This window comes from Syngnathus acus, chromosome 2 (assembly GCF_901709675.1).
Source record: "Syngnathus acus chromosome 2, fSynAcu1.2, whole genome shotgun sequence".
NCBI classification, from domain to species: domain Eukaryota; kingdom Metazoa; phylum Chordata; class Actinopteri; order Syngnathiformes; family Syngnathidae; genus Syngnathus; species Syngnathus acus.
In genome coordinates, this window is record NC_051088.1 from 18,479,899 (window position 1) to 18,505,326 (window position 25,428).

General features: G+C 41.5%; 2 protein-coding genes across 2 annotated transcripts in view; one reads left to right on the forward strand and one right to left on the reverse strand.

Moving 5' to 3' along the window:
* The window catches only part of b4galt5 (UDP-Gal:betaGlcNAc beta 1,4- galactosyltransferase, polypeptide 5), a 29,111-nt gene extending 22,573 nt beyond the window's left edge, over window positions 1–6,538 (reverse strand). The window contains exon 1 of the mRNA XM_037271144.1: window positions 5,813–6,538. Within this exon, the coding sequence (XP_037127039.1) occupies window positions 5,813–5,918 (106 nt within the window). The 5' untranslated portion in view covers window positions 5,919–6,538. The remainder of the gene's footprint in view (window positions 1–5,812) is intronic.
* A 587-nt stretch (window positions 6,539–7,125) lies between these two features.
* On the forward strand, window positions 7,126–21,246 carry slc9a8 (solute carrier family 9 member 8). The gene is made up of 16 exons (XM_037239517.1): window positions 7,126–7,467; window positions 8,825–9,006; window positions 9,532–9,612; window positions 10,887–10,945; window positions 15,913–15,996; window positions 16,092–16,193; window positions 16,277–16,311; window positions 17,493–17,636; window positions 17,805–17,940; window positions 18,031–18,136; window positions 18,220–18,336; window positions 18,419–18,501; window positions 18,584–18,695; window positions 18,981–19,201; window positions 19,667–19,813; window positions 20,248–21,246. Exons 1-16 carry the CDS (start codon window positions 7,217–7,219, stop codon window positions 20,359–20,361), a joined length of 1,974 nt encoding a protein of 657 aa, XP_037095412.1. The 5' UTR covers window positions 7,126–7,216; the 3' UTR covers window positions 20,362–21,246.
* The last annotated feature ends 4,182 nt before the right edge of the window (window positions 21,247–25,428 follow it).

A 25,428-nucleotide genomic window follows, 5' to 3' on the forward strand; every position in this document is an offset into this window, starting at 1 on the left:
TCTTTATTTGTAATTCAGATAATTATTTTTCTTCATTTATAATTTTGATTTCCAAATATTTTCAACCCCAACACTACAAAGAGTTCAAAAGTTCCCTAAATCAGAGCCTGATGGTACCGCACTCAGTTTTAAGTCGTTTTTTTCCCCTTAAAAAATTATTTGCACTGGCTTAAGGGTAGTTGGATGATAAACATTTCACAGGGGGTACGTTATTGAAAAAAGGTTGAGAATCTGATATTGCTTATTGTAATACATACATGAATGTATTGCTTGTGTTTGTTACAAAATGACATGGAAAAACCACCTTGAAATAAAATCATATTAAAGCACAAACACAATATTGCAGGAGTTAGTGGGGGGTTGGCAATGAGATTAGTTTTTCAAAATCGTTCAGCCCTAGTAACGATTATCCCCATTGGTATTTTAAGGGTGCTAAAATGGTGTCCCTGGCAAGATAAAGCCACCAGCATTTTTACAAGAACAAATTTGGATAGGAGTGTCACCTACACACTGCCATTCAATGGAAAGTGCAGCCTGTTCGCCAGAGACAAAAGGGAGCCACCTGGCCTGTCTCCTCTGCTCAGCTTTCCCGGGATGTGGAGGTGTGTGTGCACGCATCTGTGTTCGAGCCTATAAATAGAATTTGTGTCTTCCCTCGCTTTTGCACCAATGGGATTCTCTCATGTTTCAATTAAATAAACAGCTGCAATCGAACCCAGCTGCGGCCCGCATCACCGGCCTGCATCAGTCAGCATCCACGCTCTGGGGCCAACACAGAGGCGGAGCGGAGAGCGCGCAGTGTATGAGAGTGTGTGGCGACAGACAAACGGAAAGACAGGGGAAGCCCGTAAAAGGGAGAGACAATAGAACTAAGCTGTGAAAGTGGGGCACTGAAACCACCTGACTAACAGGAAGCCCCACTCGGGTTTGCTGGAATCAACTCCCTCTTGTACAATCCGAACTGAAGCAGAGCTCTTTCTTGACTATTGTCCTCCTTACATTGTTATCCATTTCTCATAAATTCCTTTGCAATGTCCTCTGACACACAATCAGTCCCTCCCCAATTTTTCACATTATATTGCTCGAAAATTCAAAGAAGTCAGTTCTGCTGGATGAGCAAAATTTGGTAGCATGCATTGTACCCCACTCCACTTGGCCTGGCGCTACATTCGACAGCCTCCATTGCTTTTTCATCACAACAGGCGGAGGGCGAGATCAACTGCCCATTCCACACTTGCACCGAGTAGTTCATTTATTTCACGAGTGGTGATTTGCGGCCACTCTTTTTGGGTTGAGCAAACCCATTATGAAGCATTGTCAGTGTCCTTGCTATGACATTCTTTGGTTGAGGGTAACTTGGTGTTTCACGCCTTCACTGGCAGGACGTTGACAACAACCCGACTGATATTTTACGTACGATATTGGCATGATTACTGTTGACTTTCACCCCTTGTTTCCTGCTACAACTACGAGGAGCTACTGTACGAACGCGAGGACCTACGACTGGAGGGCGCTTGGCCCTCCAACATGGATCCGAGTACGTCTTTAAAGAGATGTGGAGAGGGCTCATTGGTGCCACAATGCAGTCAAGACAGACGATTAAATGGAACAGGAGAACAGAACAGATATCTTTGTAGGTGTGTCACTAACGTAGAAAGTATCACTGTTGGAAAGCTTCAATTACTCGATTACCGGAAAAACAGCTTGTAGCAAAGATGAGTGATAGCGAGATCATTATTTCAGTGTCTCAGTCGTGAGATCTATGAGCCTGATGCACCCATACTAGTTACTGAAGACTCCAATCTTGCTCCTGACTGTTCTCTACGAACAGCTTCACATTACGTGTAGAACAAGAGGGCATAAAACATACCCTGTATGCTAAACGCCAATATAAAGGAAGCTTGTCGATATTTTAATTAAGAAATAATATTCATCTGTTGTGATGTGAAATGTTTTGCGTCAAAAGGACCCATTTACAGCACATGGTGAAGACCTCACCTAATGAGTACACTAGAAAGACACAATGAAAATACGAGAGCCTTTCCAGTCAGCTTTTCTAACCTAAAGAAAGATGATGTTACTTCAACGTAACTAATCTCTGCTAATTTTCTTGATGGGCCTCCGCCTGGCATCCTGGGTGTAAAAAAACTCATGTAGCTTTTAGTAACAGCCGGAGAAGCACTATCGCTCCTGGTTACCATGTATAATTAATCGTATGGTGCTGCTGGTCTTTGTTCAGTTTTGCTCTAACCCCCAGCACGCCACGTGACCATTTTAGTCCTGCACTCAAAACCCAAGAGGACGGAATTGCCTATAAAAATGGGACTTACACAGGCTATTCCTGTTACTAATGTGTCTTCCATATGAGAATTGATTCGACTATCGATTGTGTTATCCACAGCAGGTAAAAAGCGACAATGGATCTATCGCAATTTTGATGAGTAAGAGAGAAAAGTTTTGCTTGGTCTTCTTTGTGGATGTAATTGTAGTAAATCAAATATGTTCCGCCTTACAACATCACGCCCTGCTTCAACAATCAATTTTAAAGACCTTGTAAAGTGAGTTTGGAGATTTGTTTTTGAATACATTTACATTTTTGAAGATAATTGATGACTATGCAATACTGAATTGTGGTGATATAGAATTGAACGGGTTTCACCTCACTTCCATGTTACTGATTTGTTTTTGGGCGTGTGTGGCTAAAACAGGTGCCCTGTGATAACCAGTAAGAGTACCCCACCCACTTGGACAACTTTCTTCACATCAGTGGTTATCCGACTCAATTGCAAGTTACGTAAGCCCCCATCCTACAGAGGGGCGATCAATTGTGAGTGTTTTCGAAGGCAGTCAATGTTGCGTTCTCATCAGGGTTCGTTCAAGGTCGCAATCGTTCGGCAAATGATCTGCAGACATTTGTCACAAAAAAAAGCACTAAAACTGTTGACTAACGTCTAATGAACATTTGCGACCTTGAACGGACCCTGATGAGCGCTGACGTGAACGCGGTTGGAGTTTTAGATTTTAAATCAAATTTGGCAGCGTTGCAGAGAACACCTTTCCGAACGCATTTTAACTTTGCAGGGACTTTAAGCACTGTGTTTTTAAATCGATTTAAAAATTTGATGACCATCAACCATTGCAGGTGGGAAGAATATTGGACATTGTAAATGCGTGAGCAGGATTGTTTTCAGGCTTCTTTACAGCTCATTAATGAGCTGATCATTTGAATCCGGTTAGTTGCAGGAGGAAGTCATTTGAAACAGGCAGGAGAGCGGCTCTCCAGGACCCGAGCTGAGCATGCCTGATTCAGATGAATGATAGCCAACTAAAGCAGCACAGCTTTAGCAAGAGTGCCTTGTTCAGCCAGCACAACCGGATATCCAACCGATGCTGACTCAAGCAGTATATAGGAAAAGGCTCTCGCATGTACATTGTGTCTTTCTAGTGTTTCTGCCACTGGTACATTGTGAAAGCATTTTAGAGAAGAACTTCTACAGAAGTGTCAAGTGTGGCATCTGTGTTTCTACATTAAAGAGGAGAATGGGGAAGGTTACAGGCCAATTCAGAGACCAATAACGTGAGAGACTACATAGCAGCTCAGTCAGCTCTTGGGTGAATTCTAAATAGGAGAAAGCGGCGAGTGCTTTCCCGAGGCCTGGCGACCAGCAAGAATGGTTAACGTGAGCGGCGAGCGCTTCCCAGTGCGCCCAGTGAGAGAGGCTGACACAAGCGGTGCACGCTTTCCTGAGGCCCAATGACCAGCGACAGCAGCTAACGCTAGCAGTGAGCGATGGCGAGTGCTTCCCAGAGGCCAAGCGACAAGTGAGGGAAACTAACGCGAGTGGCGAGGGACGGCGAGTGCCTCCTCAAGGCCCAGCGACCAACAAGAGTGGCTAACGCTAGCTTCTCAGAGGCTCAGTCACCAGCGGGAGAGGCTAACGCAAGCGGCGAGCACTTTCCCAAAGCCCAGTGACCAGCGAGAGCGACGAACGCTAGCTGCGAGTACTGGAGGCCCAGTGACTTTGCCGAATCTCCATTAAAATCATGCCACCAAAACAAAACTCTGAACTAAAGCCTGAGGTCGACACCAACATAGGTAAACAAACAACAACAATAACAACAACACAGAGATTCTTCTAAACCAACAACAAGAACATTTTTAAGGTTATTTTCAAAATGATCCGGGACTTAAACAATACAAGACTTGATAATGTCTAATAATGTCACGAAAAATAAAAGGAACTTGTGCCTCAATAAAATCAGCACGGAATAGAGAATTGACTTGTCTACCAAATGATATACTCATAGTTCATGCCCACACAAGTACACCAAAACAGCAACATGTCCAGCACAAATGAATAACTCAAAAATAAACTTGTAAATATCAGAATTACGTACTAGCAAGAGAGACTATTACCATGCACTACTGGAGCTAAACAAGAGCAATAAACCAGAAACATGGGAAATATTAAATTCTATATTAATTAAAAAAAAAAACTATTCAGATTATTTTATAACAGCTACAAATATTATCATTGATAAAATAATACATATAACAAATGGATGCAATAATGATGTTATTCGTGTTTGGAGTAATTTAGCAAAAGCCAACCAATAAATATGAAACTAGCAAATTTATAAAGAATAACCCCCATAGTATGTTCCATAGTGCTATAAATGATGTACAAATATTAAATGTTTTTATATGTTCAATAAAATTTAATTAATCCTATCCAACCAAGTGAGTATTGTTGTGCGTGTCTGATATGCATCAGTCCATTGAGTTTCAACAGACTAATAATTCCTCAAAACAGGAACTGGGATCAGCCCTTGATATGGCATAAAATAAGGTCTGGACCATGGTCTAAGATTAGAGAGATGCAGTTCTAGGGCTGCACAATTAATTGAAAAAAAATATCTATTGCGATATTTTTCGATATATTGTGCATATCGGAAAGACATGCAATCATTCTTTTGTGTAATTGCATGATTTTATATAAATTTGACCTGCCAGATGCAATCTTAAATGTGCATAGCCATCCAATAGTTGAACATTACAATTTATGAGCTAAAAATACACTGAGCTTGTTTAACCGCCACATCAAAAAATTTCCCTGCCATTAGATAATAAAAATATTTCTTTAACTACATGTTAAATATCGCAATATCGATATTCCGATTTGCATATCACGTGTTTTTCCCAATACCGTACAGCCCGAGCTGACAGGCGCTTACACACATTGAAAAAATGCAAGCAAGGGGGGGAGTGGGGGGGATTGTACGTATGGTGCACGTGACTTCCCGGTTCCTGCAAATGATAAAATTGGTTATATGAATCACTTGACTGTCGGTAATATCTGTGCATCAAACTGGTGCGGAAAAACATCGCTTAGGCCCATGAGTCATGGTATAACCTTTTGAACACCAATATGCCGTGAGTCGCGTTCGGTATTTGCCTAATACACACATGGTCGAATTAGACTGTTTAGCGAGCCTCCCAATTGAAGCCAAAAGCATTTGGAGCTCTGTAATCATAGTTAGGCCTGCTAACACCAGCCGGATTACAGTAGCCAGTATTTATATGATCAATGTAATCACAGTGAGGTATGCGTTATTATAATTTGTCATTATCATGATGGGTTTGATTTCCATCCAGTGGAGGATCATCATCATCATTGAGATTGGGAGCTGATGAAGCTCAGCCCATATAGGCGCATGTCTCCACTCCCAACGACACACATGATTTAACCAGCCGAATTCACCCTACAAGATATCATCAAATTACAAAATAAGAACATTTCTTTAGACTTACCGATACCAGGAGCGGAGTAGATGAAATACAGTGCCGAGGTTGAGAGCGAAAAAAGGAATAAAAGCCCAAGGTATGACCTTCTTCGGAAACGCAAATGTGTCGGCATTATACAGGCAGCAAAAAAAGCACACGGTGGCACGTTTGCGTTATCTACACACAGCCAGCAGACAGAGCGGTCCCGATGTGTCCAGGTGCTGGAAGGTTCGGACAGTGGTAGGCTTTTAACGATCCGAGCGGTGTGGTGGTGTCGCTCTCTCTGCGGCTTCGCCGAGGCAGCAGGCGGCCAAGAGCACACGTCGATTTCCACGGCAGGTTGACAACAGGAGAGGTCCTCCGGTAATCAGTCCAGTCATACGAATTCCATTCCTGACAGGGGTTGTTTCAGCTCTAACTGCGTCTAAAGTCCGAGGTGGAAATCATAAAAACCCATACACACAACACGCACACGTACGGGAACAACGGACTTTGGCGGTGACAGAGCGAAGCAACCCGGCGGCCTTGTCGTTTTTCAGTGCTGGGCCATTATTTGTCACGCTGTACGTCGATGATGGAACTCGGCCGCTCCTGAGCTCTCTCTGCCTCCCAGCCAGCCAGCCAGCCAGCCTCCCTGCCTGCTTTACCTTGCTTGCTTGCCTTCCTGTAATGAGCTTTTTCCCGCAGGAAAATGAGCAGCAGCACCACAGTGGGCGTAGACGCCGAGCAACACTGCAACGTGCCTTTAGCGTATCCACCGTGCACAGAGGGGAGGGGAGGGGGGCTGTGGTGGGTGTGTGTAGGGGGATGCATTCGCTTGAAACAGACACGCTGATTATTATTTTTCTATTTTTTTTGGTTATTGCCTTCTGGGACGGGTAAGATGTCAAATACATAGGGGATCTCTAAGCAGCCCGTACGCCAATACTTAACTAAGGTACTATACCTCATGTTTTGCGTTATTTAGACACTCGTTTACATAAAGCCCCACATTTTCTCTCCATTTGGTGGCAGCATTCGTAAGTGTTCCTGCCTACATGAAGCGTCGGTTTATTACATTGGGCGCACTACTTTTTAAGGGCGGCACTTGACAACTGGCGCCGTTGCAAAGGCTTATGGGAAATGGTGTCCATTTAATAAAATCTATGATTTGGAACATATTTTTATAACATGAAAAACTAAACTCTTAACTACTGAAGTCGACCCTCAATTAATATTTAGGAAAACCATCCTAATACGTATTTTAAGAGCTAACAGCGAATTAAAATACATGCTTCTGGATTTTCTGCGCATGCGTTTAAAATTAGAAACTACAACTCCCACAAGCATATACTCAGGAATTAGATTATGACGTTAAAAACAAACATGGCGCTGTCGACATGGGGTTATTAGTCTTTTTAGGGATAAACATTCGTTTTATTGTTTGAACTCATGTTGACAATAATGGAAACCAATAGAGTTCACGTTCTGTGTTCGTTGTTGACAGTTTTATTTCTTTGCCCGTCCTTGTCAGGTCGAACAGAGGCGATAAAGTCTTCGGACGTGTATGAGAGAAATGACAAGGGAATGGACGCTCTTCACAAGGATTATTCTCTGTCTGACAGCCAGCTTTCATCAACCAAGCATGACATTGAAGAGGCTCGCGATTTACCCGATAGACCTGAAGACATAGCGGCTGTCAGGTTAGTGCGAGTTCATGGTTCTAATATAAGTGATTGGTGGAGAAGCCTGTCGGTCTCAATATGAAATAGTACTGGGCTAGACGAAACCAATCGGAGGTTTGTAAATGTCATTGGTAAGAAACTGTCCCAATAAATTTGAACTCTTGCGTCATCTGCAGAAAACACATCACGAGTTAAAGGGAGGGTAAACGCGAGGATGGTTAATTTTTCACTAACTAGCCATATTTATGTTTTGTTTTTTTATCAGGAAAATGAAAAAAGTTAGCATTTTCTATTTTATTTTGAATAAATATTGAAACATTGAATGCCCTTAAAAACGCCCACTTTTCTCATGAGGAATAGGGCCACGCACCCCTCCCTTTCGTGTCTTGGTTGATGACGTCACGGAAGAAAGCGAATGTGGCAGTCGTGAGGGCCACCCCCCTAACTGCAGGCCTGCTGGGTGAAACCCCCCACACCCAAAGACCCAGAAGGTCCATGAAACAGCACAGAGGCGGTTCGATCCACAGCGGTCAGCCGATGGGCTGTGGGTGTCGAGCCTCGCAAAAACAGGTGTCTGTGTCTAGAGGACCCAGGGTACTCTGGCGGGGTAGATGCAGATGGTGTGCGACGGAGGTCGGCCCCATCCAGGGTCCGACAAGGAAGAGGGCATGGGTGCATATCTCACACTGAGACTGCAGCCGTAAGAAGAGGGTGCGGCCCACTGTTGGTCGGCCAGGTGGTCACCTGCGTCCAACAAAGGTAGCAGTGCTGGCCAAAAAAACCCGATGAGGCAGCTTCATTGCTTCCAGCTTCATAGTAGTGCCAATAAATATGGAGGCCAGTGTAGCTTTTCTTTTCATAGTCCATCCATCTATTTTGTATACTGCTTTATTTGCATTGGGGTCACGCATAAGATGGAACCTACCTGCAAGGCAAATATAGATTTCTTCCTTGTAGACAAGTCACCTTGAAAACCTTAGTTTCTGTAGGCCCCTGTAGACTGTACGCTGTTCATGTGGCTACCTGGCTCTGTTTTTTTTGGTCACTAGTAGTTACATTAGATTGGTGAAACAGTCGTATTACATAAGTCTCTCTGACGACCCAAAATAGTCCGCACAAGCAGTAATGAATACCTGTAGCTAAAAATATAAGTAGCAAGCAAAATGTATCTCATTGGAGCAAAGACGACTGTTTCTTCTTAACTAAAAATACTCAAGTAAATGTAAAAGTATGTTGCCGTAAAACTATTCTGAATGACATTTTTTAAGAAAGGGTCTTTTCTAAGTGAATCTTGTTTTTTAAGAAAGATTTCTTTTCGAAGTGAATTTTGTGTTACACTCCACTCGCTCATACTACTCTGCTTTTCTCCTTGTAGCAAGACAAATGACACAGAAATCCACGCAAATGATTCCATCCACTCCACAGCATTGTCAACCAAGCCGACAATGCCAGCACCCCCAAATCCCAAGGCCATTCTACCTGCGCAAACCGGGGTCCAGGCCCAAGAAGAAGAACAGTCCAATGGGTTGACCATATTCTTTAGCCTTCTAGTCATTGGTAGGTTGGCTTTCATTGTCTTCATCTCTGCTGTAGGTTAATGTAGTCGTATAGGTAGCAATAACAAATAAAAACAATAAATTAAAAAATATAAATTAAGAAAGGAAATGCTGGTTCACCATCCGGCGTCTCAGGAGGGGGAAGCAGTGCACCGTCAACACTGTTTGCATTACACATCAGTCTCTGTAAACGTACGACATGTTCCTTTTGCTGCTAAACGTGAGTCGCTGAGTGCATTCTGTGAATTGCAATTCTTTCTAGTGGTAGCATGTAGCAGCAGGATATGTATTCAGGTGTGGCTGCCCTGTGAACGGCAAAGCAGATACGCAACAACTCCCTTTTGGCAAATATTCTAATCACCAGTTTGAAATACCCAGGATGCTAAATGACCAAATGTCAAACTTGAAAACACCTGGTACCGATTGGCAAGTAGATGATGTTGAACTTACTTGCTTGCAAATGTTTATTTCTTACCGAATCATTGCGACAGATGGTTTTTATCTTTGCCCCATCTTGTCACAACAGGTATCTGCATCATCTTGGTTCATCTGCTTATCAAGTTCAAGCTACATTTTCTTCCAGAGAGTGTTGCGGTTGTGTCACTTGGTGAGTTTCTATTGACACTGACAGAATGTTTTCCCTTCACTTCTGTGGCCAGACAGACACGACAGTTGGCTCCAGCTAGTTCCTGTGTCTTGCGGAGGCAGAATTAGCTTTCAATAGCTTAACAGAAAAGATTAGTCGAATGATTCCAGCTTCTTACCTGCCAGATACGAGGCTCTGCATAGCAGACACCTGCTGTCAAGGTAACCAAAAAGCTCCGTGCTCGCCACGAACCACATTCGCCACCGCCGGAGATGTGGGCCCAAGTAGAGCTGTCCACAAACTTTCAGGGTGGTTCATCCCTTTTATTTTGACATTGTTGGCCACATAGTTACAATGATCTGGAATAAACAAATTGTGATTGAACAAACCCATCAAGAGCACCTTTTTCACGGCATTAGTTGTTTCATTATTTCTCCAAAACAAATGGATGACATAGAAAATGAAAACTGTTTTTATTTTCCTGATCAAAGAATACAAAGTGAGCTTGTTAGTGAAAAATGGACCATCACAGCTAAATGATCCCTCTAATTAATTGAATAATGTCTTCATCTTGCTCAAAAGAAGCTGCTACCATCAGCTGCTTCAAACAAAAGGTCCTGAGTTGTTTAACACATCTTGATGTCAATACCACAAAACAAAAGCTGGAATTCTGAAATGCTGTGTTCATCTTTTGATCCCGAAACCCAAATGTGTTTAGTGTACCGAACAACCGAAACAAAGGAATTGACCTTACCTTTCCAAAACCTTTGGAGAGGACTGTATCTGTCTCTATCCCTTTTTGTCCCTCGCCCCCTGACTGCATTGATATCTCGGCATGTTTAGAGCAGGACACTGCTGAAGAGAGATAACAATGTGTGAACATATCAGGGAGACACTGCTCTTTCTTCTTTATCTCTTCTCTCTCATCCACTGCCCTCCTCCTCACCATCCCAATCCATCAAGGGTGCCGGTTTGATGCTTACACTTGTAGTTTCCCTAGTATCTTGCTCTTGAAGTGCTCCCTAAACTGTTTTCTTTTCTCACCGTTTTAGTGAATGTGTTTTCGCTGAGCTTTGTGATGAGCACTAAAGTCCATGGGTACTTTCAATGAGTAAATTATAACAAAGGGAGCACTATTTGGAGAACTGTGTAATATATTCATTAACTAAAGTCAACATGTTTTGCTAGTGTCCATTCTTTAACCTCTAACCAGACACCTTGAAGTTGGATTGAAATGTTCTTATATAATAAAAGTGGTACATTATTTTGCTCTCTTGTTTCCATATTCCATCTAGGGATTCTAATGGGAGGATTCATTAAGATCATTGAGTTCCAAGAATTGGCCAACTGGAAGGTACAGTGACTCATTCTTGTATGTATGAATGTTGTTGGTTTTGCATTTGTCCATTTGTTTTGCTTTGCCTTTAATATTTTGCTCCCTTAGCCTTGTCTCGAATGTTTGTCATAAATCTTCTATTTCCGCTCGCAATACCTGCGCACACTGTGTATGGTTCACTCGTGCTCCCATGGAGCCCTGATTGTACCCCCCCGTTGTTTATCTTCTGGAGCTTGCAGCCTTTAATTAACATTCCTCACTCTGTACCATCGAGTGAAAGAATGAATGAACAAGAGAGAGAAATCTGGAGAAAAAAGGGGAGGGAGAGAGGGGACAGGTTATGCTAGTGTTTTGTATACAAGGGGACCTGTTGTGTTTTTGTTTCGTGTGTGCGTGTGCGTGCGTGCGTGCGCGCGTGCGTTGGTAAGTGGGTGTGTCAATATTCTACCTTGGGCCGCTCAGGGTTCTGTGTAGTCATTGACCCCAGTAACATGAGCCCATGGTGTCTATTTGCTTTTCAGAACGTGTGACTATGTTTACAAGTGGCCAATACCCCTTTTTAAAAGCCAAATCTTGACAGTATTTGGGTTTCTTAAGACCACAGAAACCCTTCAGATACCAGAACATGCCCTTAAAAGGAATTTTAAAATCAATGTGTGTCATGGGTTCAATCAGGATACTTAAATGCACAAGTAGCTCTGTTTGTTGACACATGTAAAGAGGTTATTCTTGTCCCCACGGGGGTCGCGGGCGTGCTGGAGCCTATCGCAGCAGTCATCGGACGGTCGGCAGCAGACACCCTAAACCGGTTGCCAGCCAATTGCAGGGCACACAGAGATGAACGACCGTCACACTGGCACTCACACCAGGGGCAATTTGGAGTGCTCAATCAGCCTACCATGCATGTTTTTGGGGAGTGGGAGGAAACCGGAGTGCCCGGAGAAAACCACCACGAAAACACGTCAGGCTTGGCAAAAAACCTTGTCTGGATAAAATGGTTCGGGATTACAGACAAATTATAATTAAACCTCTTTGTAAATCTCAGTCTAATTTTTTGCGCTTAAACCATGTTAAATTTAATCCTGTTGCGCTAGAAACTTAACACCAGTTCAAATTGTTTGGACAGTTTAATTTTACCACTGGCTGATTTTTTTTTTTTAGGTGTATAGCTAAAAAATAATGAAGAAGAAGAAAATTATTAGACCGACTTAATCCTCTTGAATTTTACTGAGGAAACAGTTTTGGAGCTGAACATGAAGATGATCTCATTTGTCAGACATGTTAGTGAGAGAAATGCTTCAGCGTTTGTTTTTAAGTTTTTCCTGCAAGCTTTTATTGTGCGGCTACTCTTGTTTTTTTTCTTTCACTTAGATCAATCAGTTCAGTCGCTGCTGAACATCGTCTTTCTTTTTCAACATATTGTTGTCTGTCTTCTTGTCTTCTATTTGCTCCGTTAATTCGGCCATCAAGTCGTTGTCAAAGGAGGAAATGTTTAAGCTTCTCTGACGAACCATTTTAACGTAGCCACGTTAACAAGTCATGTAAGGCTAACGTATTTACGAGCGAGCAATTATGCCAGACCACATCCCACTGAGTGGTGAAGGGCGAACACCGCTCCATCCGGGTTCTCAAAATTCGATAATGACAAGAAAACCTCAAATGAACTCTGACAAAAAAAACTTGCTACGTAAATGCTTTTTTTACCGTTATATTCAACAGAAGCAATGTGTTCCTTCAATTCAAAATTTGAATGATTTTTTTTTTTTTTAACTGAAGGTTTAAACCTGTAGTTATCCTAAAAGCAGGCGTTCCCTCCCTCGTTCTCTCTCTCTTGCTTTCTCAGCAAGCATGTTTCAAAAGTTGGCCCATTTTACAAACCTATCAAGCCTTCAGCCACAAACCAGCAAGACCCCCGAGGCAGTCGCATCCTGCCTTTCCAGGCTTTGCCCTTGCCTTTCCCCACCAATCTGCTTTCTCTGCCCTTTACTGCAAACTCCCCCATCTGCACTTCTTTCCCCACAGACAAACACAAAAAAAGTCTCTTTTGCACTCTTTTGTATTATGAATACACTCATTTGCCTTGAGGTCCGGAAAACTAGAATGCTGCTAGAAAGTATCTCTGGCAGCAACTTTTGGAACAAAAAAACGACCAGTACATTGAGCTACATTAGTGAATACAATTTCCCGTCTCCTAGTTTGCCTCTTTGTCATTGACGAGTGGGTTTTTCCATGTGACTGTTGTTCTGTGTTTTAAGCCTCAAAGGGCAGTGCATATTTTTTTACGTTATTCAATCTCTTCACACCAAGAAAATAGAGCAACACGGACAGAACGGTTTTAATTATGGTTTCGGGGCCCTTTTTCCTCATCAAGTGCGGTCACAGGGGAACCACACAGAAATTCATCGAAGTTTTTTTTTTGTAATTCACTTCTTTTCAAATGTAATTATCTCTTCTGTCTGCAACATCTTTAATTTGAACCACTTCACTCCCTCACGATTTCACACGTAGGTCAGTCTCGTAATTACTGACCCTGCATTTAAATTTTATTTATCCAGGTAAGATAATGAGAATTGTTTCTCATTCACCGACCTGGCGGCAGACAGACGAGCATAAATCAAGGCAAATTAAAAGCAAATCGTAATACATCAACCTGTACAATTAGATATAGGTACATATTTATGTACTAGATTATTCATTATAGTACGAGGTGAATAAAAGGTTCATAGGCTAAAAAGAGATGGAGAAATAAACTTTTTAATCATATAATTGAATGAATGTGGTGCATTTTATTATTTATTGCAAAGTGTTACTGGGGTAGAGAATATGCTTTTTTCATTTATATTTCAATTGTTGCATAATGTCTATGCGTATGTGCCTGCTCACTCCTGCACACATTCTTTTATTTTGCTATTAAACCTGTGCATGCATACAGAATTATGTCTGTCAAGCTGCTGCATGTAAGGGCCGCCATCCTCAGTCTCAGATGTGAATTATGTTTGCCTTGTCACTTTCCCTGTAAGGCAAAAGTCTAGTTGAGCGGGAACATTCAAGAATTTCTGAATGGGCTCTTTTTCTCTCATAAGGAAGTCTGTTTCCGCAACATGTATGCTCTGTATGCAATCCCATAGCTTGACCTAGTTTTAAACTGAAGTTGGGGGAGTGTAAATTTGTGTCGAACTTTTGCTGCTGTTGTTTTTTTTATTTATTTATTTTTATTAGGTGGCCGCTTTTTCATATAAGCCTAAAAAAAAAAAGCTGTTTGAGTTAGTAACCTAGTAGCATAACAATTGAATAAGATCCACTTTGAATCAATACGATCTACCTTGCACCATGTGTACTTTGCTCAGGTATCAAAAACTGCAGCAGAACTATTTTCTCCTTTCACCACAAGGGGTCAGTTTTCCATCTCTGTTCATCATGGGTATGCTGTGCCTGGAGCTGATGACTGCAGACTGTGTTCGCCTCCATCTGCTCATGGGGTCATTGGGGCAGAGAGGCTCGAACAAGCTGTCAAGACTGCTGCCTATACACAAAGGGAGAGATTGTTGACTAGATGGACTAAATATGGACCGGCCCTCTTCGATCTTTCTGACAGAAAACTGATACAAATGTCCAGTCAGCCACTACCCCGAAATAGATCTATCCTTCTTTTGCTTTCTAATGCACACCGTGTGTTGAGTTTAACGTGCACTAAAAGGAATTATGGACATTCTGCTGCACAGTTTGTTGCTCGGCTACTTCTTGCTTCATTTATAGATTTTTACATCCACCTTCAACCGAATGTTATGCATGGGCAGACGATGCATGTGCGTCACATCCACTTGCTTGTGCGTGCATGCGTGTTCATAGTGCATATATAGTAAATGTGTTCTTGCAAGAGCACATGGTCTAGTATGCACAGACCCAGGGACAAGAAGGGAGCACTGCACGAGCACATGATGCCCACGCCTGACCTAGGCTGGCCCATTTAGCAACAATGATTTCATTATAGCACTGAAATGATCAGAAAGCTAAGGTCGCAGAGACTGTGTGTGCGCGCCTGGATTATTCTTAGGGGGAATTCACGTGTCTTTTTATAGCATGTGTGTTTGAGTCTGCAGTTCTCTGCAATGAATGAATTTGCTGGCATTGTGTGCGTGTGTGTGTGCGTGCATGCATGCGTGTGTTATTCAGTCATCTAGAAGCAAACATGCTAATATGTCCTGTCAGATAAAGCACTGTTTCTTGGCTTCTCTTCCTCAAATTCCCTTGTCCACAGCTAAGTATAAAGTCAGCTGATGATTGTTGCCACTATTGTAATGAATAAGAAATATGTGTGGTGGATTTTGTATTAATAAGAAGCATGCTTTAGATTCATTTTCTGGTTTGTATTAGCATCACTATTTGGATTTACACACCAGTTCAGTAAAGTAACAGATCCAATTGAAACAACTTCCTAAAATATCCTTCTTTCCGATGAATCTCCTTTTGAATCTGGTGGTTTTGAATTTCAGGATGTTAAAAACTGTTCAAGCTAATTTGCATGTTGAATTTCCCTAGAGCTGCAATCGTGGCAGCTCAGTGGCCTAGTGGTAGAGGGTCCGCCCTGAGACTGGAAGGTTGTGGGTTCAAACCCCGGCCGGGTCATACCAAAGACTATAAAAATGGGACCCATGCTTGGCACTCAGCATTAAGGGTTGGAATTGGGGGGTTAGATCACCAAATGATTCCCGAGCGCGGCACCGCTGCTGCTCACTGCTCCCCTCTCCCCCAGGGGATGGATCAAAATCACATGGGGATGGGTTAAATGCAGAGGACAAATTTCACCACACCCAGATGTGTGTGTGACGATCATTGGGACTTTAACTTAACTTTAACTTTTGGGGAGCACTTTGTTTGCTTATTCACTGTCAAGTTGTTAAATCTTTATAATTTTGCTTTTGTTGTTGTTGTTCTTTGACTGTGAAATGTTAAATAGGGCCTTTTCTTTTTTTGTTTTCAAATAGGAGGAGGAAATGTTCCGACCCAATATGTTCTTTCTTTTGCTCCTGCCGCCCATCATCTTTGAATCAGGATACTCTTTACATAAGGTGATGTACAGCTGAATAAAGTGTGATTGATACAAGTGACATACATTGCCTCCCCACTGAAATCTAACGGATTGCCTCCCTCCATGTGTGTTCAGGGTAACTTCTTCCAGAACATTGGCTCCATCACCCTGTTTGCAGTGATTGGTACGGCTATCTCTGCCTTCATCGTAGGAGGAGGCATCTACTTCCTCGGACAAGTAAGATATGCTCAGACTACATTTTGGCATATAGAGTTCAATAGCCTTGCGGGTTTTTTTTTTTATTTCTCTCTCACCCACAGGCAGATGTGATCTACAAGATGACCATGACAGATAGGTGAGACCTCCCTGTTTCACAACTTTGTTTATTGTAATAATGCAGTGGAGTATAAAGAGTTGTTCAAGTTAATCCAGCCAGCCCTTACACACCATGCTACACTTGTTTTTGTTGCTGTTAAATATTCATTTTCTGCTGTTTCTTCATTAAAATGAGAATAATAGCAGGTTCAAACACTGTTCATTTAACCAGCGAGGATAGTTGCTTTTTATTTTAGACATTGACGGGACAGTAAAGTTAAAGTTAAAGTTAAAGTCCCAATGATCGTCACACACACCTGGGTGTGGTGAAATTTGTCCTCTGCATTTAACCCATCCCCATGTGATTTTAATCCATCCCCTGGGGGAGAGGGGAGCAGTGAGCAGCAGCGGTGCCGCGCTCGGGAATCAGTTGGTGATCTAACCCCCCAATTCCAACCCTTAATGCTGAGTGCCAAGCAGGGAGGCAATGGGTCCCATTTTTATAGTCTTTGGTATGACCCGGCCGGGGTTTGAACCCACAACCTTCCAGTCTCAGGGCGGACACTCTACCACTAGGCCACTGAGCTGTAGAGCATGTTTTGATTTTTTTTCAATGTTTATTAATTTAAAAAAAAAAAACTCGAATAACATCAATATTATGCTAAATAAGCGGTTCTATCACAGCAACATAAATTTTAGACTGAAATGATGAATTATGCATGTCCTCTTACAACTGGGTATGTGGCTGTGTTAAGAAATAACCAATCACATTCAAACTCATGTTAAAGTGGAGTCAGCACACACCGGCCGCTACTTAAAGTGCCTCTGATTGACCACAAATAAAGTTCAGCTTGATAGAGTTTTGCCTACTCTACCTTTTATGCAAGAACCACACGTGAGACAGTTTGCACATTTTACACTTGCAAGCGGGGAAAGCCATCAGCACCCCTGTGTGGTACAGAGGTGCTTGGAAGCAGTCTAATTTTCGCCTCTTGTAAGGGAATATTTATTTAGAGAAAGTAGGGTGGGGGTGAGAGTGAACAGGTTTCGGGGGTCACCTCTGCAAACTGGTTAATCAGTGCAGAGGGCCTTAGCTCTTTGTTTTACAAGATTGTGGAAACAGAAACTAGTGGAGCATTTTAGATAACTAACTCAGCAAGAATGTTTCCACATCATTTGGAAAGTTTCATCAACAAACAATGAACCTTTCTTGTGTTGTAGTTTTGCCTTTGGCTCACTCATCTCCGCTGTAGACCCCGTCGCTACCATCGCCATCTTTAATGCGCTCAACGTGGACCCCGTCCTGAACATGTTGGTGTTTGGTGAAAGCATCCTTAATGATGCGGTCTCTATCGTCCTCACAAAGTAAGAGTCCATTTTCTTCAAATTTGTCATACGTCGTCAGATTTTGGTGCCAAAATTTTGGTCACACGGCTTTGCATTTGAAAGATGGAATTTGTCTGCCCTCTAGGGTCAGTCAAAGGTACAACTAGTCTTGGTTAACATTTTGTTCTCTGTCTGGTGTTTCTTTAGCACTGCAGAGGGCTTCTTTTCCCGCTCCGACACAACCACAGGCTGGGAGACATTTCTGCAAGCAGTGTCATATTTCCTCAAAATGTTCTTTGGTTCTGCTGCCTTGGGGACCCTCACAGGACTCATCTCTGCTCTTGTATCCACTTATGTTGGGTCTGCTACTGTACTGTTTAGTGAACATCTATTTTGCAGCAGTCTTATTGATCTTCCTTAACTTGCGAACCAGTTCCTAAAACACTTTGACTTGAGGAAGACTCCCTCTCTAGAGTTTGGAATGATGATCATTTTTGCTTACCTTCCCTACGGCCTGGCAGAGGGTATTTCACTGTCTGGTAGGTACATACTTGTAGGTTGACTGATTGATTTTCTTTCCCATGTATGATTGTAATATCTCATGTGGACTCTTCATCCACAGGAATTATGTCCATCCTGTTTGCTGGAATCGTGATGTCTCATTACACCCATCACAATCTGTCTCCTGTCACCCAGATCCTCATGCAGCAGACACTACGCTCAGTGGCCTTTATGTGCGGTCAGTTAATTCCCACCGTTTCCCATAATTACCCCATCACTATTATAGCCGTTAACGATGTTTTTTTTTTTTTTCCTTTCAGAGACCTGCGTCTTTGCCTTCCTCGGTCTATCCATCTTCAGCTTCCCTCACAAATTTGAAATATCGTTTGTTATTTGGTGCATTGTAAGTGATTTTCTTACGTTGACACTCGTGGGCAGTGGCTTATGCCTCCCGTCACCATGAAGACTTTCTTATCTCATTCTAGGTGCTGGTTCTTCTGGGTCGTGCCGTCAACATCTTCCCTCTGTCATTCCTCCTTAACTTTTGCAGAGATCACAAGATCACACCCAAGATGATGTTTATCATGTGGTTCAGTGGTGAGATAAGACGGTCAATAGTAATTTTCGAAAGAGAAACAGGAAGTCATCTACACTTGCGTTTGCACAAGATGGCTGATAAAGCTGTGTTCAGTGCATGGTGTTTATCAGATATGGACCACTTAAAAACAAAAAAAAACGCAATTGAGCACCAAACGTTTATTTTTACACTAGTAAAAATTCTGGCTCAAAAAATTCTGTTTGTAGAAAGTTGACTATTCACATTCTCACCTTTGGGCAATTTAGTTACTGTAATGTTTGTTGTTTTGTTGTTGCATTTTTGAGGTTTGAGAGGTGCTATCCCGTATGCTCTGAGCCTGCATCTTGGCCTGGAGCCAATCGAGAAGCGGCAACTGATCGGCACCACCACTATCATCATCGTGCTCTTTACTATCCTTCTCCTCGGGGGTGGCACCATGCCACTCATCCGCATCATGGATATTGAAGATAGCCAGTCACGGCGCAAGAATAAGAAGGACATCAATCTGAGCAAGACGCAAAAAATGGTAACACACACTGATCCAAGCAGTGCCATTGCCTTCATCTTCTGCCATCAGACTGTGTGGTTTCTCTTGAGAGCGAAAAGCATCAAAGGGTTGGAGATGGTTTATGAAGGGCACAAGATTTTCACAATATAAACCACTCTCATAACTGAGTCACACAGTTAAACCACAGAGAAACGTGATTTCTTTGTGTGCAGAATTGTCTTATTTGATGTGTTTCTTATGGGAATCAGCCTTGCCAAAGGGAGCAAGATCAATTAAGCTTGCATTTCTCTCTACTACTAAAATCCCCTTTGCAGTCTCTTCACTCAATCCTTCAGTGTGATCTCGAAACTACTCGTGTCATTTGGACTTTTTTTCTAATTCTATGGTCCACCTTCTTTTCCTTCATCCCTTTCCCCTGTGGCTAGTTAGTCAACCCTTTTCTCTCCGATTATCTGACCCTCACCTTCTTCTTGCTATCTCCAGGGGAATACCATTGAGTCGGAGCATCTATCAGAACTGACAGAGGAGGAATATGAGGCTCACATACACCAGAGACAGGATCTGAAGGGCTTCATGTGGCTTGATGCTAAGTACCTTAACCCCTTCTTCACCCGAAGGCTCACCCAGGAGGTAAGAGATGGCCAGAGACGGACTGAAATCCTCCGCCACACTGGAGGCCGCTCCATCACTTTGCTGGCAATCCTTTAAGCCAATTTAAGTACTATTGCTGAATGATGGATTTTTCAAGCTTGTGTATACTCCGCATTCAGTAGAATAAGTGCCAGGACTAAAATACAAAAACAAAGTTTGGACATTAACATTTGTTTAACAAGACAATTTTTGTAAATTGATACAGCCACACTCTTTTGTATATCCAAGAACTTGAAATAATTCTCAATTTCCACTGGTGTATCATTAAAGACAATAGATATCTTCACACATTTTGACCATATTAAGGAATGAAAAAGTGTTTAACTACATGAATAAAAGCCTCCTGGAATTTGACAGAATTGTTAAATGACGAATGTGTTCACCTTAGCTAACTTGTAGCATGAATTTAACAGGACCTGATGCACGGACGGATCCAGATGAAGACTCTAACCAACAAGTGGTATGAAGAAGTTCGTCAGGGTCCCTCGGGTTCAGAGGACGACAATGACGAGGCAGAGCTTCTGTGAGGTGAACACCACATGGAAATACAAAGCGCTCACGTATTCCGTGGCATGTGAGAGACAGACTTGCGTCACATGCACTACCCCTCCCCCCTTTTTTTTTCTTTTTTTTTTTTTAAACTGCCTCCATGGTTGTGTGAAGAATTTGCTCTGGGGTCTGTTCCATCATGAGGAAGTTCAGACAATCTGCACTAGCAAACACTGGGAGGCAAACTAATTCTGTGAAAAGGATTGTTCCTTACTTGAATGCCACAATGTCTGCAGCATAATAAACAGTTGATTCAGTTCACTGGACAGAATATGAGAAGTTCTGTGCATTTGCCACTCGTGAAGGGACTGACTCTTTGAATGTAAAGTAATATAAGGAACACCTTGACTTTTTATACTGGTTCTGCTTTATTCAAAGTTTACTTTGTGTCAGATGAACAATGTGCAATAGTGCCATTTTATATTGTATTCATTTATATTTCTGTCCAGATTTCTTCCTTTATATGCACCCACTGATTATTTGAAGCTTACAGAATGAGGATGTAATGTCAAAAGTGCCACAATGCACACAGCAGCTCTTTGGCAACTAAAGAATAAAGAGAAGTGGAGGGGAGGGGAGGGGGGGCGGCGTTTCAGACTCATTAGAATATGCTATAATTTGTGATTCTGGCTCCCAGACGACATGGTCAATGTTTGTTTATATCCCCGGCAAGATTGCTGTACCTACACTGAGCTTTAATTACAACTGGAATTGTGGTTTGTGGAGAGTTTACTGTGCATCGTTAAGGTCATCTCAAATGAATGTCTTTATTTAAATGTTTGTGTGTTGATTCTGGGTTTCAGTGCTTTTTTTACAATCACCTCATGCAGTGAGTGAATAAAAAATGTCATAAATCAAGTCAAGGGTTTGCATTCATGGGAGCTTTCTTGTTTATTTTTGTAACGGAGAAACAGTTGATGATGGTACTTAGGTGCGTCTCAATAAATTATATTGCAGAAGACTTAGTAGTTTAATCCAAAGTGAAACTTGTATTACATAGATTCATTCCACAAATGGTAATCTTTCAAGATTTTATTTTCATAATGATTCACCATCTAAAAATAGAATACTATGTGAAAATATTTATAGATTTGTTGGTCTTCTAAAAGTTATGGTCATTCATAAACAGTCAGTACTTGGTTGGAGACCCCTTTTTTCATGAATCCATAAACTACAAGGAGCCCATCATGCAGCCTATCAGTCTGGATCTGATTCAGTCTTGGCGATACCCCATCAATTGTTGATGGGGTCCAGTGCTGGAAGGTTTTCCGGCTCGTCAAGCAATGTAATGGGATGGTTTTTTTTAAAAATAGATCATTTTGGAAGTGGTGGCAGGTACCAAGTCCTGATAATGCATGAGATACGGCTGTATCTCCACAAGTCTTGCCACTAGATGGAAGCAAAGCATGTGTGGAGTGCCAGGTCAGTATGGATACATGTATTCTGTGTATTTTTAAAACATATCAAGAGGAGTATTTGATTCAGTTTTGTGTGGTTTCTGAAAAAAAAACGTGCAAAATGATTTGCAGGATTATTTTAGGAGGGTGACCATATCAGACTTCACAATATTTGTGAGCGACTGAATGTGGTGTTATAAGCTTCAAGAAACACAATCAAAAGAAAAAGAAACATTTCCCAATTTGTGTAAAGACTCTAAAGAATGACTTTCACACTTTGAATTGACCTACTGAAATATGCCTTGACAGTCAAATTAATTGTAACATATGAAACTGTACTGTATATTCTGTAGTTTAAGGTTCATTACAGACTCTTAATTCCCTGTAAGTATGTTAGTTACCAGGTATATAATTGACACTGAAGGCACTTATCTTTTTGTTTTTTCTTTCTTTTTTTCCTCTATGAATTTCATGAATAAGTGCATTATATCATTGGAGTACAACAATGTACTTTGCTTAAAAATCACTTGACTAATTTGGTTATCTGTTCATGTTCAGCGTTCGTGTTCGGCGTTGTCAAATATATAAGTAAATGTGCGCAGCTTCCCCGCTTGAAAGAGATTCATTCATCCACATTAGGGATTTTATTCATTGATCAAGCAATGGCTTTTTCCCCCCTCATTCTTTATTTTAGATGCAGTAGTTTGACAGAAGTTTCATTCCTTACATTAGTGCCTGGCAATGAGTTTCCTCAAGTGCATTTGCATTTCAATTACATTTAAGACTTGGAGAACGTTTCACTTTTGTTCACAACAAATGAGGCTGCCAGTGTTATTTCAACCTTTATTTACGTGTTGGCAACTAATGAATATTTTACTCCAAATTAGATTATTTGAAATGTTGTTACTATACCTAAAACATGATCCTTGGGACCAATATGGGATTTTAGGGGATATTTAGCCTGCCGATTTGTGATATTTGTTAAGCAGCATTTATTCATGAATGTTATGCATGACCTCTACCGTTAGTGATAAACTGCAAAGCTCATGTGGTTTTTGTACAAAACAATTTCCTCAACTCATCGTAAGGAAGATAACACAAGCTCATATTCTTGCATATAAATACATATTTAGCGTTTTAAATTTTCAAGATAGAGTTAGACTGTCGTGGGGATTTCATAATGACCTTGACTCCCATCAATATACAAACTGTCTGCATGTAAACGAAGAGCATTAATACAACCTAAATAAATAGACATGTGTGCAACCTTGGCTTTTTAATGCTGATTATTCAAAGTGTTCTCTGTGGAGCATTTGGATAAAGTAAACCCAGGATTTCCATCCATAACAAATTGGCCTTGAATAAAATCACCAAGCACATTGTAGGAGGTAGACGATCACCACCAAGAGTGACACAACGGGGAATAAAGAGAAACACAACGTGACTGTCATGGAGATTTGATCGCCATGTGAAGGCCACACTGTCACCTTCCGTCATGCACACATTCACGGGTGGCATAACCAAGATTAATCGCTTCTTTTGGTTAACAATGTCCCTCTACTACTACCTTGGGACTATTATATTCTTTTACAGACACTGAATTCAGGTGTTTTGGTCTGACTAATGCAGAATGTCACACTGCTTCATGTGACACACTTGTTACTCGGATAAAAGCAAGAGCATCGTATGTGTGAAGAAAGGATGGTTAAGGGGAGGAGATAGTTTTGCATAACAAACTGCTTTCAAATTCCAACAAATGCTTTCAAGATTGATTTGTGCACTCAGACAATAATTGCATTGCGTTTTTGCCATGCTTCTTTAGGGTTTGAAGCATCTAAAATATTTTTCGTTAAGTAGCAGTAGATCAAATATTTGAGGAAAAAAAAATCTTGCAAAAGCATTTCACAGGAAAACAAATGATGAAAAAAAATAATAATAATCACAAAAACTGCTTGCTATTTTGAAAGTGTGATTTGCTTTGGGTTGTCTCCCAGTATTGATAGAAGTCGTCAACGCCCACAGTGACCCTCTTACGATTGTTTACTTTCTTCAGTGACAATCAATGAAGCCCGGGATGGAGGAGGGCGGTTCATTTCTGCTGAGACATGTCCTTGAACATTCTGACAAAACAACAACCTTATCCACAGCACCGATTAATAACCGATTGTGTGTGCTGGAGGGTTGAAGTAGAACCATGCATGATGTGCATCGTGATTAACATGTGGGACAAACCTCAGCTGCTTCCATTCCTCCAACTCACCTCAAGGTCCATTGAACTGGTCGGCCTCAACATGAGGCATTGCTCACAAGGTTCCAGGTCAGTCACCTACACTCGAATAAAAATGTACGATCATTTTTCATCCCATGCAAGGGGTGGTTTCGCCAGCAGCTGGCGAGGCGGCAATGGTTTGATCCACGTGAGGGATCCGATGAAATGTTCCATGTAGTAGAAATGAAAAATGAATTTTGTGTTGCAATCGGCTCCTTCATACGAATTCATGCAGATACGCCCCTGGACACGTGTCCGTGCACGACGTGTTCGTGGGACAAGAAATTAATTGAATTATTTCTTGCAGTGTTTTTTTTTTTTACTCCTGTGTGAAGAGACTGCTGTCTTACTTCTGGAAAATGGGCTTCTGTACTAATCTACAATTGCTTTAGATATTAAAAAGATCAAGGCACTTTATTGTCATACCAGGACATTTGCACATGATAGAAATCACACTCATGTATTGGTATCGGTAGTACAAAATACTGATTGGAACATCCCTTCTAGTTAAGTCAGAATGTCGCACTAGTGCACAAGTGGATATTTGGGCCATAACTAGTTCACAAGTTAGAATTTTTTTTTAGACCCGCTTGTTAAATAGCAAGACTTCAAGGGGCTTTCACTAGTTGTCACTGACAACTTGTCAGTATTATATCCATCACCAATTAAATAGATCTAAATATCAACTGTGTAATTAGCTACCAAAGAAATTCACCTGAATATATGTATAACATCATTTCAATATCAATCCCAGAGGTGTTGGCAAATACTCTAAATATTAATTAATAAATATTAACTGACCTTGATATTATTTCGAACGCTGCAGGTCCCACAAATTCGGTGGTTTTGTTTTCAAAGTCTTTCTTTATACATTTATATAAGACATATATAAAACATAATCTGTATTTTAATAAAAATGAATACTATTATTAGTTGAAACCGAATAGATATTGATGATGCAATGATGATTGCTGAGGGGATAAGGGACGTAAGAAGACAAACTTTTTTTTTTAACCCTTGATTTTCATGGCATGTACAGAATAAATCTGCAATGTCTTATTCCAGTATTGCCGTATAGTATTGAACTTCCCTCAGTATTAATTAGCATCAGAGTTAAGCAGGTTTACTGTCGAGCCCTGACAGCACCAAGCCTGTCTGCGTAAGCAACTGAGACAAGGCAGAATGGTTCATCGGTCTTCTGCTACCCTCGGGACACTATGTTACGTCTCCTACCCCCAGCTGCTTGACTTGCGTTAACACAAAGCTAAGTGCATGTGGCAGCATGAGTAATGTACAGTAGCTTGTCGGTGAATGCCGAACCGGCAGCATAGCTTATGTATGGAATAATGTCTACAGAGAGATGTGTCGGGGTTCTTGTT